This window comes from Danio aesculapii, chromosome 7, assembly GCF_903798145.1.
Source record: "Danio aesculapii chromosome 7, fDanAes4.1, whole genome shotgun sequence".
NCBI lineage: Eukaryota > Metazoa > Chordata > Actinopteri > Cypriniformes > Danionidae > Danio > Danio aesculapii.
Window position 1 is genome coordinate 59,372,835 of NC_079441.1, and position 21,975 is coordinate 59,394,809.

The 21,975-nt window shown below is 35.2% G+C and overlaps 1 protein-coding gene across 1 annotated transcript in view; it reads left to right on the forward strand.

Annotated features, from left to right (window-relative positions):
* Positions 1 to 21,975, forward strand: part of stim2b (stromal interaction molecule 2b) — a 103,175-nt gene that overhangs the window by 51,722 nt on the left and 29,478 nt on the right. Inside the window, exon 2 of the mRNA XM_056462281.1 lies at positions 19,137 to 19,267. Within this exon, the coding sequence (XP_056318256.1) occupies positions 19,137 to 19,267 (131 nt within the window). The remainder of the gene's footprint in view (positions 1 to 19,136; positions 19,268 to 21,975) is intronic.

A 21,975-nucleotide genomic window follows, 5' to 3' on the forward strand; every position in this document is an offset into this window, starting at 1 on the left:
GCAGATATGGTGTAAACATATCTTTAATATCATTCACTTTAGTTTAATTGAAACAACTGAAAGCATATTAGGCGTCAAACGTGCGAGTTGGAGGTGGTTGGAACTAAACTGTTCAGAGCTGCAGCCCTCCAGGAATTGAGTTTGAGACCACTGATTCAAAGTGAAACATGACAGCAAAGTTTGCTAAACACCTTAAATGATGAAATGGATCAAATATTAGCTGGTAAATTATTCCAATCTATTGGACCCTTAAACATAAAAGCTCTTTTACCAATAGATTTTTTTGCACGAAGAACAAAAAAAAAAAAAAGCCTGAACAGAATGTATTTAAGAAAAGAAGAAGAAAAATTTGTATATATATATTGTTGTTAATAATAATAAAAAGGATATTTAAAATGAACACATTTAATATAAATTGAAGCCAGACTGATGTAGTGTACTAATTCCAAGATTTAATTTAGTTTTTTATTTGTTTTAAGTTAATTTAATTTAATTTAAAACTAATTTCTGACTTTAATATGTGATTTAAAAGAGAGAATTGAGCCATAAGCAACCAGTAATGTGTAGCATTATATGCTGACACTTGATTAATTACCAGAGAAGTGTATAAGAAGTAAAGCCTTTTATAAGATGGCCCAATGAAAATCATAGTGGCAGGGCCAAATCTAGCAAAGTAATGCCAAGGATCGTTGCCTGGCCTTAGTTGACTTAACATGACCTCTGTGACTTCTTAACTGTCAGTGAGCCAACATACGAGTCTGTGCAACACTTCTGCATTTGTCATTAGGCCATGGAATTAAGTTGGTGGACCTCCTCCCTTTTAAACACACTGATCTCTTTTCAGCAAAGATATCAGAGTCACGATTAATATCTACACATCATCTGCAAACACGAATGTTTGATGTGTGGTTGTTCTCCCTCTCATGACTATGCTCTACTCTCTTTCCTCTGGTGCAACGTCTAAGTTTTGCTTATGCTTTCATAGATGAGTATCTGCTCTTAATAAGTCTCTCTCTGCTTTGGTGGTTAGTCACTCGTGTCTTGAGTTTCAGCTTCAATCTGCACATTCCTACTGTAATGGCGCACAAGCTCTCGCTTTCCTTTTCTGGAAGTCTGAACTCCTGGATTGTGAGCCCTTGTCAGATTTAGGAAAAACAAAACAAAAAGGAGAGTATTTTAACACACTTATGCAATATCGTAAGGAGAGGATTATAGGTGCCCTGTCCATGGGGAAATAGTAAGCCTTTTATGGAGATTCAGAAAGACGCAAATAGGATTTAATGCATTTGTGGAACTGGAGTGTATTACAGAAAACATGGTTAACTTAGCATCTGCTAAATCTTGAACTCGGGGTTGATTAGCCCTAAACTGCTTGAGGTATGTCAGTTCCAAAAAGGTAAAACTGTAAAAATGCTGGGTACCACACAATTCGTTGCAACATAGGCTCATTGTGAAAACGTTCCCCTATATACATTTCTGGAGATCGCAAGTTATGTAGCTAGAGGTACGTATGGCTGCATTTTTTCTTTAAAACAAATGCTATGGGGCAGTATGACACCATTCCTTTTCACGCTTACCAGCTGTCCACTTACCTCCGTATGGATTGCTTTCCCACTTTTACCTGTTTGTCCTGCTGCTCTCCATGTACGTCGGCGAACTTGAGATACAAAGAGAAGTTGACCATGACAATAAGGTTCGAGTCCAGCAAATATCGGTTTCAGAAAGCAGGTAAGACAAAAACAGAAGCCAAAGAATATAATAAACAAGTAAATAACAGGGTGAAAATGTGGTAAAATTGGAAAACGTGCTAAAAATAAGGGGGCTTTTCTTTTTCTGGATTGCTTTTTAAAACTGTCGGTTGGGTTTAGGGAAGATTGTGGGCGGGTCAATCTGTGCTTTTGAAAACACTATTGGTTCAGTTTAGGGAAGGAGGAAAGTGGGTCAGTCAGTCAGTTGACAGCGGATTTACGTAAGAACAGCAGGCGCGAATAGTACTCATGAGAGAAATTTAAGATCTGAAAAAGCATACACAGCAGCCTCTGGTGGATTCGCGAAAACAAAAACTGCAAAAAAATGTAGCTCCTGGGATGTATTTGGCGCTTTCCAGCAGTATATATAGGGCTACATTTTCAGAATTAATCTGGTTTGATTCCTTTATGTTTGTGTCTGCAAACACAAATTAAGTTAACTTAATAGAAATTTTTAGAAATTTAAGTGAATTAAACAAAAACAAAATCAAACAAAAGAGCACGCAACAAAAGTCATTTTTTGAGAGTAGAAGTGAGTTCATTCAACTTAACAGTGAACACAAAAGATATTCTCAATAGAACGCCAAAACAACAAGCAACCATGTAACTTGTCGTCATCTGTTTAGAAACGATTTAAAAAGACAATTAATAAATTGCGAGGTACATTTTTATTGCTTTATTGGGGTAGTTTATTGGTAGTTTATTGTACAATGTTTAATGTATAACAAACAATAATATTTTTTCTTTTGGAGAAAGTCTTATTTGTTTTATTTCGGCTAGAATAAAAACAGTTTTTTATTTTTTATTAACCATTTTAAGGTCAAAATTATTAGCCCCTTTAAGCAAACATTTTTTCGACTGTCTACAGAACCATCATTATATAATTACTTGCCTAATTACTAACTAATTACTAACTACTAACCTACTAACCTGCCTAGTTACCTAATTAACCTAGTTAAGCCTTTAAATGTCACTTTAAGCTGTATAGAAGTGTCCTGAAGAATATCTAGTCAAATATTATTTACTGTCATCATGGCAAAGAGAAGATAAATCAGTTATTAGAAATGAGTTATTAAAACTATTATGTGCAGAAATGTGTTGAAAAAAATCTTCTCTCCGTTAAACAGAAATTGGGGAAAAAAATAAACGGGGGCCTAATAATTTAGGGGACTTCAACTGTATATCACATAACCTGCTCTCTGGAATACCTCCCTGGTGTTATGATTTAGTGATCTTGCTGTTTTGAAACAGCAAAGTTTGAAAGCAAAATTAAGTAAATATAACAGGAAATGTGGTTTTTTGTCTGTTTGTGTGTGTGTATGTGTGTGTGTGTGTTCATTATCTCATATAATTAGGGATTCTTCCATCTTGATTTATCATGGCTGATTTTGATTTGCAAATTTTACAAGCAGCAGATAGGCTGATATTGATTTTTTTTTTCCATTCTTTTGTTTACAGGGTATTATTTTAAGCAAGAGACAAGCCAAGAATAAAAATATAATTACATGACTATGTACTACTAAACTATCTGCAGCCATTTGAAATAATATGCATTTTTTAATCATAATACAAACAAAGAGGCTACCTTCATTCTGATTTCAATTAGATGGAATAAGTTCACATTTTGAAGTATATACAAAATGACCTGATTTTATCTTTGTGAATTGATGCTACATTATTTTAAAAAAAGTGTACAAGAACAAACAAATAAACAAACAAAATCAAAAAAGCAGAGTCTGTATTACATTGTAATTCAATGTGGGAGTAGATGACCCTTATGAAATAGCAGCATCACACTTAAACATCACTGTAAAGACATACTGTACTGATGAATTTAGACTATTATTTATTTGTGATTACTCTAAAACACTGTTTGTGAGGGTATTTTTTTTTTTTTGGTGCTTTTGTTGTGGTATTTATCATGACATTGGTCTGTTATATTGTAAATTACATTAAACAGTTCTATATGTTTGTTATATTATTTAATTTTGCAATATACATAGTATCTCTAATACAGCTGTATTATATATATATATATATATATATATATATATATATATATATATATATATATATATATATATATATATATATATATATATATATATATATATATATATATATATATATATATATATATGTTTAGTTCAAATTTTGTGAGGTCAGTGTGGGTTGCTAAATTTGCAGTTATTTATGTTTTGCAGCAAATCTAAGTAATTAAACTACTAAAACAACAGTCTGAAACAGATGTCTTTAATACAAATTTTTTTACCCATGTCAGCATGTGGAGATATTGCAAACATGACTAAGCAAGGGAGATCCAAAGCTAATAAAGTTCCTCGCTCCACAACTGGAACTACTATTCCCGTCCCATGACAGCCTCTCAGACCAGAGTAATGTTTGCGTCTTTCTATCACCTTGTTGCATTTCACAGCTTTTATTTCATTCTCTTTTTTTGATTGCACTTCTCGCCCTCTCACCTTACAGTCTCTAGAGAAGCCTGTTCAGAGAGCCGGACAGAAAGACACTCACAGTAGCCCAGCAGCACTGCAAACAGAATGTTTCTCTTACTTGGAGTTTTTGTCTTCTTTCTAGTCCAAATATCTAAAAATGTGTAATTCAAGAAGCATTTTGTAGGCAATTAAAAAGTATTGTTTTGTTTTCTGAAATTATTTTTCAAAATTAAGTGTGTTTTTCATTAAAAAACAGAAAAGTAATCTGCCAATGAGATATAAAAAGAAACTTACTATTTCTGAAAACAAGACCAAGTTTTTGCTCGTTGGCTGAAAGGTCCGTTGGAGTCAAAAGGACATCTATTGAGGAACTGTATCAAAGACTCTACAATACACAAGATGTGTCACTTGTATAGTTTTGAATACAGGAAATGTGTAACAGTCAATATGGCGAATGAATCCCCGCCTACTAGTACAGGAGCCAATCAGCAATCGCTATAGTCCGACGCTTCTCCGGTGGAAAAGCTTGGAACAGACTTGTGCTTTTACGACAAATTGATGGTCAACAAACACACTTGAATCTCAACGAATCTTGCTTCTCAGACATAAGAAATATATCTAAATAAAGCTCGAAATCTCTACTTTTAAATGAATTGACTACACTTGAAAACAAAAGTTTTTTGGTTTTGTAATCTGTATGAAATGAACGTGAGTCTGTCAAACCCACATCACATGACAGCAACTATTCAAACACCCACAAACTTGTAAACAAAGAGTCGCTCTCATTACTGGAGGAGATTCACCAGCAAGACGAGCATTATCCAGAAGATGATAATGTGTACAACGGCCATAAATGAGTTTGGTGTCGTGATCTTGTTCCCTTGTTTAGAAACGGAACTTATAAAGTGGTTATTGTTTAATTTTATTGGTGATATGTAATGTAATCATAAGCTTGGCAAGCACTTTTTTAGAATTTATGTTTTCCCATTCAGACAGAATGCCCGAGCATACTGCCCAAGAGGCGTTTCAAAGATGGCCGAAGAGTGAAATGACTTGCCTTAAAGTGACTTTGACTGTATCAACAATGATGTTTGTCTATGGCAAATAGGATTTTAAAGGATCCAACTCACCCTGGCCATAGTCTGCTCACTCATGCCATCAGGCAGGTGGTACCGAAGCCTGAGGGGCAAATCAGTGCAGTTTCCTGATAGTTTTTATCCTGTCATTATAAGACTTTTGAATTAGACCATATTTTATACACTATTGATAGATGCTATGTAATGATAAATCTATAAATAGTTAAACTAGCATAAATTGTTACTATTATAACTATTATAACCAACTGTGCAATAGTTAAGTATTAATTTATTCCCTTCTGTGTTTTTTTTAATTGAGTTATATTTTATATATACACTGTAAAACCCAATAAGTTAAGGTAACTCAAACCATTTGAGGAAACCGATTGCAACAAAACCTTTAAGTTCAAAAACCAATCCTAGTGAGTACTGTGAACCTAATCCATATGAGTAAATGAAGCATTTTGAGCACAGTAAAATCCAATAAATGAAGAGAACTCAAACCAAGTACTGTAAAATCCAATAAGTTAAGGCAACTCAAACCAATTGAGGAAACCGTTTGCTACAAATCTTTTGAGTTAAAAAAACGAATCTAAACAAGTACTGTGAACTTGCTCCATTTATTTTGAAGTAATGTAGTATTTAATTAACTCATTGCCTTCAACACTGAGTTCAAAGCTCTTTTCAAATGAACTTTCTGTCAATTTTGAGTTAACTACACTCATTTTATTTGATAAAATTGACTGTTGGGTTTTACAGTGTAGAAATATTTGTATATAAGTGTTCTTAAATTTGCATCTTTTGTTCAATGTTTGACGTAATCTCAACGGAAACACGAAGAGTGGGAGGGACATTTAAAATAAACAAAAAAACAACAGCTAATAGCGTTTTGTTTTATCACTGCTCAATCAGTAGCTACGATTCCATCCACCTATTTTTATGTGCATTTTGGACATGCGCATAAGAAAACAGTTAATGGAAACACCAAAATGCACATACGTTTTAAAAAAACATAAGCACATAACTGAGTAGGATAAAGTTTTGTATTCGATAAGAAAACTACGATGGAAACACTTTTACCGAACAAATTCCAGAATGCGCATTAAAAAAAGGTCATGTGATTTTGTTATAAGAGATCATGTAATGATAAAAATGTGTGTGAATGGATAAACAAGCAGGCTATTAATTACCTGCAAAACTGTCAAGAGTGCCTGTGCTCTGCATCTCACTCCTTGAAACGTCCTCACATGTTCATTGTGTGTTGGCATCGTCTTCTGAGGTCCAAGTAATTTATTAAATGAAGAAAAGATTGAAGCAGCTTCTTCTACCAAAGTAATTTTGTTTTTATTGTTGATTTCTGGCGCCAGTTAATCTGGAAGTGACGATTTTGTTGTCTTTGACTAGTTGAAAGAAACACTGCTTTATTTGTCTTTTATGCAATATTCCAGTTTTGCACATAAAGTTAATCATATTTTTGACATGGAAACATAGCTAGTGAGAGTGGTTGAGCTCAAGCACATCAAATGTGAAGTGTCCTGAAGGGGGCGGAGCATTTCAGATGCTAGAGAGCATTTGATTGGTCAAGATTTGATGAGAAACTGAAGTAGAATGTGATGTGAATAAAACTGTTGATCCATTTAGGCGGAAGTGTCAAACTACACAAATACTTCACAACTTTACATGTTTGTATCAGTTTTATATCTTCTAAAAGTAAAATTTGTCACTGTTTTGGAGCACACTAGCTAATAGATACCCTAAAAACTAACTACACTGTCATTAATATCTAAAAAAAACTTGATTTTCATGGGCCCTTTAAGAATTTTTAGATATTTGTTGCTAGAAAGAAGACAAAAAATCAAAAAAGCATATTTTGCAGTGAGTTTCAACTCATTTGGCGACTCTGGAGTCCTCATATCACATTTAACCCTGTTTTCCCCTCTGCAATAACACATACTCACAGAAACACTTTCTGTCCAGACACACTTCCTCTGAAATCCACTGGAAGTGAGAAGCTGTGTGTGTGGGGTGTGTTTTTCAGCAGTGTGCTTCTAGCTAAGCGAGACATCCATCAGTAATCTGATCATCGCAGGCACATATCAGATCTCTCACAGTATGCATTTACTTTACACGCTGCCTCTGTCCTGCGATTCTGTAATTACCAGTGAGATTAAAGGGGCCACACAATTAAAAAAAAAAAAAGTCAATGTTTTGGTGCATTTATGTTCTAGCTTTACCATTATCTAGAGAAATGTGTAAACAACACAAGTCTCTTACTAGCACATTTGGAAGAAGAAGGTGGAGAACTGACAACTATTAATAATTTTAATAATGAAAACAAACATAAAACATACAGTGGTAGCACATCATGCAGGCCTGTAGCCAGCATGGTGAAAGTGGTGGTTCTTTTTTCTCAAAAAGAGGACCATTTTGCAGTTATTTGCCTCATTTTCTATTAATTATTAGTTTTAAATACTGCTTTTCAGTGACATTGTAAGCACTATTTTTAGCTGTATTAGCTTTATTTTAAAGTTAAGTTCAAAAGAATCTTAAAGTTTTAAACTAAACACTGACTATTAAGTTTATTGTCAGTTCACTTGTATCAGATTGTTTGTTTTCTTGCACAGCTGGATGTTGGACTCATACAAAATAGTTGTTTGCATTGGTCAAAATTGATTAGCTGAAGTCACACTGAAATGACAGCCAATAGAGGATTCTGCTAGGTCTTAAAAACATTTTTGATGGGTAATTTTCACAATTTATAATACCATAGCAGTCAAAAAAGAACAAACGAGCTGATGTATGGATATTTGTCAGAACCTTCCCTGGCCTGTCATGTATGATTGTCACCAAACTAACAGAAAAAGCAAAACCAAACACTTATTTTGTCATCACTCCTCCTTTTATCCTTTCACTTTTTCATAGGATTCGATACTGAACTCTTCAAGTTTGTACTTTTAGGCATAGATTGTCACTGCGGCAGTAGCTGTGTTAAGACAAATTTAAAGAGTTCAGATGCCTCCTGTTTTTACAGTATGTTCAGTTATTTCACTTTAGAGGCAATGAAAAGAACCTGATCTTTGCCATAAAAGTGAAATTACTGTACCTACCCACAGTAGCTTGAGAAAAATACTCATTTTAAAAGAACATTTCAAATGGCACTTGATTTTTTTTTTACATCTGCTCTTCATTTTTATCTTATCTAACTCTGTCTTAGTGAATATTAGTACACAACTGTGGTTCTCAAATGGTTGGGCAGGCCAAGGCACCCACATATTACCATGGTCATTAAGCTGCAACCCATATAAGTGTGTTTATGTGTACACAAGTGCCACACCTAGCCACATAACATACACATCAATGAAAGAATATTAGGCCTACTAATAGCTACTGATGATTGTGCATTAAATATAAGTTCCAAATTAGTTTTTGTTGATACAATAATATTAGTAAAGTATAATATGAGACACCACAGTTGCACTGCAAAAAAAGCCTTTCTGACTAAGAGTTTTTGTCTTGTTTCGAGTCCAAATATCTACAAATGATTAAATCTAGAAACTTTTTTTCTAGATAAGAAGAAATTATTTCTAAAAAGCAAGGCAATATAAGTCAAAATTAAGTGTTTTTTCTTAAAACAAGCAAAATAATCTTCAAATGGGGTAAGAAAAATAATCTTATTTCAAATGCATGCTGATAATTTCCTTTTTAATCTCTTTTTTTATAATGAAGTGATGTACTGTACAGTGTGCATTTGTGCATTGAAGTGAAGACTATGCTTTGAGTACAGAATCACAGCTGGCAAAGTTTTTTTTTCCTTTATGTATCCTAACGTATACATGATCATGATCTTAAGTATGCTGTACCTTGCTTGTAGTAGGATCTCTTTTTTTCATTTAGAGGTGCATTTTTTATTTATTTTTGTGGCATAGGATCATCTAGGTGTTAGAAACATACCTATACAGCCTTATACAGCATGACACCCCCAACAGCCTGAACTGTTGTTACAAAGCAGGATGTTTGCGTCAAATTCTGACCCGCTGCTATATGAGACTTCTCAGACCAGGAAACCTTTTTCCATTCTTCTATTGTCTAATTGTGATTGGTTGTGTCAACCGAAGCCTCAGTTTCCTGCTGTTTTGCTAGCAGGAGTGGCACTGATTTACTCTTCTGCTGCTGTTGTTCATCTGCTTCAATTTTCTACATGTTGTGTGTTTAGAGATGCTCTTCTGCAGATGTCTCTTATAACAAGCATTTATATTAAGGTTGCCTTTTCACCTTAATCTTTTTCCTCTGACCTCTGGCATCAACAAGTCATTAGCACACAAAAACTAGATGTCACTGGATATTTTATCCAGTAAGATATAGCTCCGGTTTTCCCCACAATCCAAAGACCCCCTTTGGCCACAGAACAGCCTTAATCCTTTTTGACATAGATTCAACAAGGTACTGGAAATATTCCTCAGAGATTTTGCTCCATATTGACATGATAGCATCACACAGTTGCTGCAGATTTGCTGCCATGTGATTGGCTGTTTAGAAAATTGCGTTTACAGGCAGTTGGACAGGTGTACTTAATAAAGTGTCCAGTGAGTGTATACTCAAACCAACCTGTAAAATATCCAGCGAAGAGTCGCTACAAACACATTTATTTCCTATTATGAAACTTCTGCAGATTGTCCTGACCAAGTAATATAATAATAATAATAATAATAATAATAATAATATAATAATAACTAATGTGTACCTTAATTTCAAAGTAAAATGTACTTTTTCAGGTACTAATATGAAGCTTTTATGGGATAAGTATAGATATTGGTTCTCATGTATTTCTTTTTTCCATGCACTCTTAAAATAAAGTAATTGAAAAGTAAAGTATAGCAAAGTAATATATTAGACATGTGGTCTGTCACACACTGTAGCTTAAACTTTGCTTTTAAACAAAGTTTATAGATGTTCGTTTCTTTACTTTTTATATATCATGGAAAGAAACGTTTTTGTGGCAATTTTACTTTTATCTATAAACCGAGCCTTTGTCATTTGCAAAGTTATGTGTGATGTGTTATGTGTGTGTGAACATTTCTCATGGAGACCCTACTGTTCTTTGTCATTTAGATAAACCACTTCCTGACAACTGGAAACAAAATCTATTTATAGCTTTGCGTGTCCTAATTTTACACTCACTCATTTTGTTCTTTAGAGCTATTTTTTGCTGCGTGGTTTTATTTATTCTCCCCCTCACTGTGTCACTTCCTGCCGCATGATGTACGTTTTAAGTGAGATTTGTTTGTAGTAAGTTTCCTAATGTCACCTATATGAGAAGTGACCTGCACATCATCAGCAGTCTTTTTGTTTTCCTTTGCTGATGTGCTATTAAAAGGTTTTTGAAATTCATAAGTAGGAGACTTCTTGTAGAAAATAATGAAAATAATGTTTTAAAGCCTTTTAATTTAATACACTTTTTTACTCAAAGTTTAACTAATTTCAACCCAAGCTCATTCTGATTATGTACCCTTACATGTACAGAGTTTTTTTGCATTTTTTGTTTTCGCGGATCCGCCAGAGGCCACTGTGCGCACCGTTTTAATGATGAAATGCAGCCATACATACTTTGGCTACATTATTCACGATCTCCAGAAGCATATATAGGTTCTACATTTTCAGAATGAGCCTATGTTGACTAAAGTGATGTCATACCTGCCAACATTTTTCTTAAAAATTCCTGGGGACCAGAGGTAGGGTAATAAATAATCCAGGATTTGAACGGCGGCTGTAGCAACATCAGTAGTAGTAGTAGTAGTAGTAGTAGTAGTAGTAGTAGCAATAGTATTAATAATAATAATAGATACAGTTGTGGCCAGAAAGTAACAAGAATTATTAATATCATTTATTAACTTAATAAAAATACAAAAATATATAAATATACATTTATTGTATTTTAATAACGTCTTCTACCTAAAGGGTGACTCATACGTCTGCGTCAAGCAAACGCGTATGCTATGGCCCAGCATTCGTGCGGTCGCAAAGCCCTTGGTGACACTGATGCACACTTCTCAAAAAAATTTAACCTCATGTTACAACGATCCCTAGTGCAAGCTCTGTGATTGCTCGGCTTGGTAGCGCTGACATGGCATTGGCGGTGCTGAGAGCTGCGAGCCCGATGCAGCGACTGTTTACAAGTGTGGACCAAGTGAAGGAGCTCTAGATGGAAACTGTTGTTTTGTGTTTACCTTATGATTAAAGTTGTTGCACCTCCACCGTTTTTTTCCTCAGAATAAGCGAGTTTAAGCTACTTGTAGCATTCAGAAAAAACAAAACTCCCACAAAGAAACTCGACACAGAGGAACATAAAAACCTACTGCCAGGTAGTGTTATGGAAGTGTTATTGCAGAGCAACAGAAACAGCGCACAGAAGTATAAATGCATGGATACACGGTAATCGCTCGATGCAGAAGTATAAATCAGCCTTAACCATAAATCTAACTTTCACGGTAATGTAAACACAGCAATTACACTGAATATTATTTATATTATTTATTAAATTACCCATTAAATTGTATTTTATTAACACCTACCCCTCAAAGTGATTTAAAAATATATATTATTTTTATACAGTTTTACAAAAATTACACTATACTGATATGAGTATCCATAGCTGTATGCCATCTAGACTTTACCACCAATTACTACTGACGTTGCTACCGCCACCATTCAAATCCTGCTTCTACCACCTGCGCAGAAATCAACAGCGCAACTCTGTTTTAATGTATATTGCCAAATTGAGGTAAAAATATGCTTTGAGATTTGAATATTTGTTCAATTGTGTAACGTGATGAGCTTTATACAAGATCTGGCAACATAACATACATGGACAAAAAGGTTTTTTTCTTTATAAGTAGATTGGGCCATACAAATTACGGGAGTTTCCCAGAAGAAATAACAAAATGGGAGGGTGACGGGAGATGGCTATGAGACTCCCAGCAAAAACAGGAGTGTTGGCAGGTATTTAAAAACATGCCAAACCTGACCTGATTTATAATGATTATCCTGTGTTTGAAAATGTAAGCAATCTCAGCATCTCTACAAAGAGTCACATTATCATTAATTAACTAATTTTATTAGTAGCCTGTAAATCTTATAATAATTTTTTTTCCATTTTATGTTCTGAGTCAAAAACCTCTTTTTCATGTGATGATAAAACAAAACCCCAATTGTCCAGTGTGGACTGAGAATTCTGAAAGCCAGTTTGACCAACAGTGTTTGTAATTGTTAGACATGTCTTCTTGTCACAGTGTTCCTGTGATGTCACCCATCAGCACAAGTGAGTTCTATGCAAAAAACCACACATGGAAATAAGTGTGGACAGGGACATCTGGTACACAAATATGATTATGCAATCAGATGGGGAACACATGCAAGGCATAATGCAAATTCTCAGAAAAGACCTTCTTTTGTTTAACTTTGTTTAGCAGGATTTTGCATTTTGGATGTTATTGAGATGGGTTACAATTGCCTTGTCACCTTACAAATTAATAGTGTACTTAATTGGGTTGAAAAAATACTCCTTTTTACCCATTTTTTTTTTACAGATATTTTACTCAGAAATGACCATTATATTTCAAAAACATGTCTAAACCAGACATTAATTGTAAAAAATGTGCCATTTTGAATTAGAACAAAAATATTTTTATGACATTCTGCAGTAATCTATATTTTATTTATTTATTTATGTATTTATTTATTTATTTATTTATTTGTTATTTATTTATTTTGTTTATTTATTTATTATTTATTTGTTTATATAGATAGATAGATGGATGGATGGATGGATGGATGGATGGATGGATGGATGGATGGATGGATGGACATAGACTCATTCTGTAAACGTAGCCCTATATACATTTCTGGAGATTGCGAATTTTGTCGCCAGACCTATTTATGGCTGCATTTCATCTTTAAAACTAATGCTACGCTGACCGATTACCTCCGTATGGATGGCTTTTCCGCTGTTACCAGTTTTTCCAGTGGTTTGATGCATACGTCGGAGGATTTAAGACACAGAGCGGAGTTGATGATGTCTGGGTTTGAGTCCGGCGAATAATGGTTCCAGAAAGCAGGCAAAACAAAAGCCAAAAAATAAAATAAACAAATAAATAACATGGTGAAAATGTGGTAAAATCTGAAAACGTGGTAAAAATTTGGCTGCCGTGAGGGCTTTTCTTTTTTTAGATTGCTTTTCAAAACACTATTGATTGGCTTTATAGAAGAGGGTGGGTGGGAGTATCGTTTGGTTGGTCAGTTAGTCATTCAGTCAGTCAGGCGTTTGACAGTGGCCTCTGGTGAATTCACTTGAGAACAGCAGGTGCGAATGGCACTTGCTAGAGAAATTCAATAATATCCAGCTGCAGACCCACTCACGTTTTAGCACACACAATCCAGAACATATAATATATGCAGGGGCGAACCATATATGGTTACGACTGATATAAATGTTATTAAAGTCTTCTCGGACCTTGTCATTATTATATTTATATATATATTGTTAATAAATAGTGTACACAATAGACAAAAGTGAATACTATTTCACAAATATGGCAATCGAGACAGGCAAATAGGTAACAATGATTCCAATGACCATTCAATATAATAGAATAATATCAGTCACATAGATGATCAGTCATTATTTATCTGACAGAATCAATATAGCAGATACTCGTTTGCTGGCTTTGACAAAAGATTTTTCAGAGATATATAAACGATCTAAATTGGACAGGCTTAATTTATATAATGGATTAATTATAATAAAGGAAATAATAGCAAATTAATACGTATAGGCTATAATACATCTTTTTGAAATATTTTTACATTTAATAAATGTATAACAGTAATATTTTTTTCTTCCATAGTACTTATTTGCATAATCAAATAATAGTCATTAGTGTTTTAACTAATTATTTTTATTTACATAATATGAGTACCAAAACTGCACAGATGTTAAATTGATCATTACGATATAATAATGACTGAAATGGGAAACCCTAAACAGTCACAGACAGTCTCGATCGCCATATTTGTGAAATACAGTAGGTGTCGATAATGCTCCTAGGGAGTTAGCCCTTGTTAAACAAGAAAAAATAGAAGAAGACTGATCCATTAACAGTGGCTATTTCTCAATATGCGTTCTTCAGCGATCTTGTGTCCTCTTGTAACGTCATCATCAGCTGCCAAAGTTCAGTTCCAATACTCAAGACCGCAAGAACGGAGAATGCGTGAAACTTCCTGGATGTGTTCTTGATATCGTGGATGCACGGATGCAGACTTGAGCACCGAACTCGCTCTAGAAGTCCCAAAAGTCATTGCGACTGAAGGTGGGAAGCGCAGCATTTTATATAGGTTTATTATCACAGTTCAGGCACATAACTTATTTATCGCAGGAGTTTCCCTAAATGAAACAGTGAATATACACATTACCATGAAAATCTTGATAACACATTAAGGGTGTTTATTTGCTGAAATTCATATTAGAGTCTGTTTTATTTATATTGTGCAACATATATTTGTAAAATCTTCATGCATAGTATATATTTTGAAAAGGGAAAAAACAATAAATCATTGTATGAATGCTGTAATTAAATAATTTACGATTAAAATGCGTGAAAATCACGTGACCATCAGGAAGAACACAGCATGTCATTTCTCACAGGACGCATTCTCTGTTCTCGCGGTCTCCCAAGTTTGTTCTTCCGAAGACACCTGACAAAACCAGTCTTCACAAAAATGCAAGTCCGTTCTCTGCGATCTTGGAATTGAGAAACAGCCCATATATGGTTCGCCCCTGCCTAGATCATGTGTCCTGGATTGTGTGTGGTGTGTGGATCTGTGGGTCTGCAGCTGGATATATCTTGAGAAATTTGGCCCCATTTACACTGTCAGGTCTTGATGCCCAATTCCGATTTGTTGCCAATATCTGATTTTTTTGCCTGTCCGTTTACACGTTCTTTTTATTGTGACCCATATCCAATTAATGTGTTTACAATTGCCATACAATTTACGTCGTCACACATGCATAAAAAGCGGGTTCTAGCGTCTGCGCCACACTAACCATGATGGAAGAAATTGTCTTGCTTTTAGCACTGCAAAATATGCAAAGATTACCCAACTTTAAAAAGATTTTGAGGCGAAGGTGGCGGAGAAGGGAAAGGGCAGTCATCGCAGCATGCACCTATGGTTTATATATATGGTGTCCTCTCCCATTCAGAGGAATTTGTGGGTACAAGAGAGATCTCTGGTCTGGTGGGAGCAAAATGGGGCAACTGACCGCTTTCCTCCTCCATGTTTCCTCTGCTGTTGTTGTTTACTACATTGGCATCTCCACACACACTCTTCCTTCTGCGTCATTAAACCACAGAGAAGTACCACAATATCGCAAGTTTAATGATGTACAAAACAGAATGGCTCAATAAATGCAATCTGCCTGTTAACATGATAGACGTATTGTCACATATGGGATTTATATCTGATTTATTTACACATATGAAGGAGGCCTGAAACCGATCTCTGAATATTCGAATGCATGCATTTTTTTGGGGTTTACACGGTCATAGAACAGATCCAATCTGTGTCACATATGAGCAAAAAATTTGATATGGGTCACATTTAACTGGCAGTGTAAACGTGGTCATAGAGAGCTCAAAAAGCATACACAGCGGCCTCTGGTGGATTCGCAAAAACAAAAACTGCAAAAAAAAATGTAACTCCTGGAACATATTTGGCGCTTTCCAGAAATGTATATGGTGATAAGTAATCAGAATGAGCCTTGGTTGTTTTTTTGTGGCTTTTTACATTTTATAAATAATTGAGCTGCTTTTATATTTTATCAATAAGATCATATAAATATGGAAATATTCATATGGATGTTTATCTGTTTGTATGGGTTTTTTTTGTTTAGTTTTTTTCTGTACTCCTCATTCCTTATTGTTGTGTGGTGTGTTGTGTGGTATGTCTTTTCATCCAATCAAGGCTCTTTTCCTGTGACAATTTTGTTAAAATTGGATTGATTCTTCTTTTCTCACATGTCTTCTCTTAAATAAGAGCAAGGATGTGTTCCAGCCGAATACCAGCACCATTTGCCATATCAACAGCCTGCAACCCAATAAGCGTGTCAAGAGCGGTGAAAGCACAGCGCTGTAAACAGAGCCCTACAGATGCCCAGACATGCTCATGCTCACACATACACACAGTTAGGCGGGATTAAAAACTTGATGAGTAATATTAGGATTATGTATTCATCATCAATGCGAAGCCCTGTTGACATAGACATTTAAGGATTAAAAATGTAATGGTAAAGTATAATATTGAAGGTTTACATTTGATCAGTTTTGAAACTCAAACTCATAACCTTCGCATTGCTATCACCATGCTCTACTCTTTGAGCTCAAGGAAATTGGCATAAATAGTCATATCATGAATTGTCTGTCTGGATACGGTATGCAGTATAACTTGGAATGAAAAGCAGCTGAGTTTGACATACCTGTTGGTAAGCCCTGCCCTTCCTAATTATTTTGCTAACATGGACTAACAAGCATAGCTGCTAACTGTCTTACAATGAGGGTGGTCAGTGTGAAAACTTGTCCCAAGATGTTTTTGCTACATTTTGGACAGAAAAATTACCACCTCCAGCAGCATTCTAGTGGTATTTAAATATGCCATAGATGGGTATATAAATTACTTTGACTACATGGTGAATAACGTGATACATGTGGAAGCGAAAGAGTACAGATTCAATTTATTTGCACCTAACTCATTTTGCTGGTGGTAAACTAGTGCATGCTAGCTAGGGTTAGTGCTACTTAGCCAAAGCGGATGCTCTTTTACTACATAATGATTGTGATTAAATAGCTTTTTTGGTGACATTAGCAGACTTAAAATTATTGCTGCTTACCTAAAACAAATGTATTCATTCATTCATTTGTTCATTTTTCTACGGCTTAGTCCCATATTTATCAGGGGTCACCACTTTATCATTCTTTATCAGCAGAATGCCAATTCTGGCATATGTTTTACGCAGCTGATACCCTTTTAGTTGCAACCCAGTACTGGAAACACACTCATACACTACGGCCAATTTAGTATTCAATTCGCCTACAGTGCATGTGTTTGGACTGTGGGGGAAACTGGAGCACCCAGAGGGAACCCACGCCAAATGGGGAGAACATGCAAACTCCATACAAAAATGGTAACTGACCCAGCCAGGACTCGAACCAGTGACCTTCTTGCTGTGAGTCAACAGTGCTAACCATTGAGCTATCATGCCGCCCAAATGTATGCATTCTGTTTCAAAGCAATGGTAACTTACTATCTGCTAAACCTTGAGCTCTGGATTGATAAATCTGTTCACTCGGTGTGAGTTTCAATAGCGGAACATAAGGAGTAAGTTAACCCAGTGTATGTTACTATGAACACAAAGGACATTCTAAACAGAACAACAAAACCATTAGTCACCATGGAAACAAAAGCCAAAAGCTTCTTTCTTCCTTTGTTTAATAGAGAGTTACCTTATTAGTGCTTATCTCCCCCAGTTAGGGATGGGTAAAGAGAACCAGTATTGTTTTGGAATGGTATGCGATTGCAACAATTTCAGACTACTGATAAACTTCAGGACAAACTTTACTGTTAACAAAACTCGTGCTGTTTTGTGTCCGAATACTAGGGATGTCTGGTGTGAAAATGATGTTTCGACACAATTTCGAGATCTTGAAGTGCAAGTGTTTCGATACACACACCCTGGTCATGTGACTAAGGTGATTTGAAACATCCAGGTCATGTGACTGAGGCGATTCAAAGTGCACAGGTCACGTAACTAAAGTGTTTTGAAACACCAAATCATCATGTGACTAAAGCGATTCAAAGCATCTGCCTTTTCAGAAGTGTTTGGAGATCTGGCGAATTAGCGTCTGACTGATGGGGTAGGAAAAAAACTTCTACCTTATGTAGCCTAGTGGAGCGTTTATGTGCACAGAGTAGCTGTGCTGCAGTTGTCCCGAGTTTTAATCCCCAAATTCTCTAAAATTATGACTTGAGCTATTTTAATAATGTTAATTTTTGATGACCAAAACAAGACATATTTATTCACAGTGTTTATTCGGATGTCAGACCAATGTTAAAACAAAACATGTTACAAGAGCAGAACATTTAAAAACTAACATCTATAGCTGCATCACCCTGGATTGCAACCCACTATCTCTGCATGCCAGTCAGGAACTCTCACCGCTTCACTAAATCACTTGAAACCTCAACTCTACAATGTGGGGTTTAATGCCTCAATTTGCTAAACTGTTTCTATGCTAAAGCTGAATAAAAATGACCACTAGGTGTCACTGTAGAGACGGGTTTCGAAACGTTTCGTAGCTTCGACAAGTTTGCTTCAACTGTTTCAGTTGTTCATGAAGCCTCACTCTGCCCACCACTACCAAATATTTCAGTGCTAATAGCAAACTAGAAGCTACAGCTTATCATTTATGTTTCTGAATGTCACCACATGATGAAGAGGTTTAATATGTATTAGTTAGATTAAAGATTATAAATATATAATGACTGGCATTTAAATGTATGTCAACATTTCTTTCATGTCAAATTGCTTATTGCTAGAATTTTGTCATATCGCATTTAGTTAGAAATTTCCCAGAGTTTTGTCATGAGGAGCATTTCTTTGCACTAAGAATTTTCATGAATACAGGCCCTGGACCCTGTGCAGCTGATACTCAACTGCCATTTGCAGATCTGCCCTCAAGGGGAGGAGCTTATTAATGAGTCAATTGTATATCTGTATAAAGGTTAATTGTGCTTTTTTTTTTTTTTTTTTGCAGACCCATGCTCAGCAGTCATGCCTCCATGTACGAATGAAGCTGACCGCTTCAGTTTAGAGGCGCTTCGGCACATTCACAAGCAGCTTGATGATGATAACGATGGAGCCATTGAAGTGAACGAGAGTGTGGAGGTGAGCAAAACCTAATTTGTTTGACCTTAATCTAATTTAATAGAATTGGGTGTGGTGTTATGTGTCTGTTTATGTACATGCATTTTGTGGAGGGGTCGGGGGGGCTTAAAACAGGTCAGTAAAGCTTAAGCCTTCCAGAGACCTCAAAGGGCAAAGTTGACATTGGTTTTTGCTTGCAAGGAGAGACCATTGACATATGAGTACTTCTCCCATAGGGATACTATATTACTGTGTGTATGTGTGTTGGTGTATACACGTGATCAAAGCTCCATGCATATTCATGAAGGGCTTGTATATAATTAGATTTAAGGTATAAAAGAAGTGTTATAATGTTACATGGATATGCATGGCTTCCTAAACGTGATCTAAACATTCAACACATTCTGTGCCAGTTAAATATAATCTTGACCATTACATGATTTATGCTTGTTAATTGCCATTTTGTCACACACACACACACACACACATTTAGGTGAATTATTTTACTCTAACAAATTTTTGTGGAATGAAAATGTTTTAAATTAAATTTGTTCTTTTAGTAATGTATAATTTAATTCACATTTTCATGTAGAAACTATTTTATTATCTATATAATTATGCATTTGTGTTATTTAACTAAATTCAATCTCTTTTTGAATAGTTCAAATGCCCCCATTCATAATGAGAGCAGGTTACAAGATTTACAAGAATAATTGTATAATTGTAATTACAGGGATATGGCCTAGATGTACTCTATTAAGGTTGTTTACAAGGACATGTCTTCTGTCTTCATAATTCAAAGCACTTAAAAAATCATACTTAACTTTTTTTCTACATTCAAAATAAGCAACAGAGTTCCTCTGAGGGTTGTGTGAGCTATATAATAAGCATTTTTTCTGTATAAAATACATTGTGTCTATCCTCATAAACCATATATGTACAATACCTTACAAAAGTATTGTCGTCTATCCCAGTTGTAAGAGCAACAAATAATAACTTGACTTCTGATCATTTGAGAAAAGTATCAGAAGGTAGATTTTTCCAATGAATCATCTGTTGAACTGCATCCCAATCATCACAAATACTGCAGAAAACCTACTGGAACCCACACGGAGCCAAGATTCTCATAGAAATTTGTCAAGTTTGGTGAAGGAAAAATCATGGTTTGGGGTTACATTCAGTGTGGGGCATGTGAGAGATCTGCAGAGTGGATGGCAACATCAACAGCCTGACGTATCAAGACATTTGTGCTGCCTATTACAATACAACCCACAGGAGAGGGTGAATTCTTCAGCAGGATAGTGCTCTCTCATACTTCAGCCTCCACATCAAAGTCCCTGAAAGCAAAAAAGCTCAAGGTGCTCCAGGATTGGCCAGCCCAGTCACCAGGCATGAACATTATTGAGCATGTCTAGGGTAAGATGAAGGAGGAGGCATTGATGATGAATCAAAGAATCTTGATGAACTCTGGGATTCCTGCAAGAACGCGTTCTTTGCCATTCCAGATGACTTTATTAATAAATTGAGTGATTTGAGTCATTGAGTCAGAGATGTATGGATGCAGTCCTCCAAGCTCATGATTGTCATACACAATATTCATTCTTTTTCCACTGCAGCATGACTTTATATTCTATACTGGACATTATTCCTGTTAAGTGACAAGACTTTTGTCTAAGCAAAGTCAGACCTTACTGTCCTAATGAAATCATTAAAAATCAAGGCATGATCATATTTTATTTTGGTAAAATAAGTGTAATCTAGAGGCCTTTGCCTTTCATATAAGCCACTTCTGATACCAAATGATCAAATGGAAGTCAAGTTATTATTTGTTGTTCCTAAAACTTGAATAGACATTTGTACAGTTATATGTTTGTGTACGTGTGATTAAAGTATTCCCTAAATTCTATGGACAGAATTCAAGCATTATAATGGCTGATTATAATTATTTGATAAACACTTTTTTCCCTGATAAGGAAGCAAGCTTATAAATGATACTTTTTAAAAATGCAGATAGTTGTGTATACAGTTACACCACAGGTATTAAACTCAAGTGTTAAACCACAGCTTTGCACAGTTTAGTTCTAACCTTAATTATGCACACCTTATCAAACTAATTGAATGCTTGAGGGTTGTTTGATACCTACAGATAGGTGCATTGAAGCAGGGTTGGAACTAAACTCTGCAGAGCTCCGGTCCTCCAGGAATTGAGTTTAATACCCCTGAGTTGCACAGTACATAAAGTATATAGATTATAACATTTTATACATCTATACAGTATACAAACATCGCGTCTGTGTAGAATCCATGTAAACTACATACACAAGTGTTTGTGCATGCATGCATGTGTGTGTTTGCGTGTTTGAGGTTCAGATCATTCTTCTCACACGTCTGGTGAATACTTACTCTACAGAAAAGCATAAATCCCACAAAGCACAAGTCTTCGGAATTCATCTCTTTTCTCTGATGTAGCCTTTTCAGTGTAGACATGTAGTATATGAATACACACATTTTATCAAATTAAACATGACAATATATCAAAGTTGAATATACAGTGCACAGCATAATTGAGTCGACTCCATTTTGAAAATAAATATTTTTCTCCATTTTCTTAGTGAATATTGGCAATGTATTTTGCTGCATTTGAACAAAACAGATTTAATAAACAGATATTTTTATTAAAATAATATTTTAGTCAACAAACATATTGAGTAATTGAAAGATATTACAAT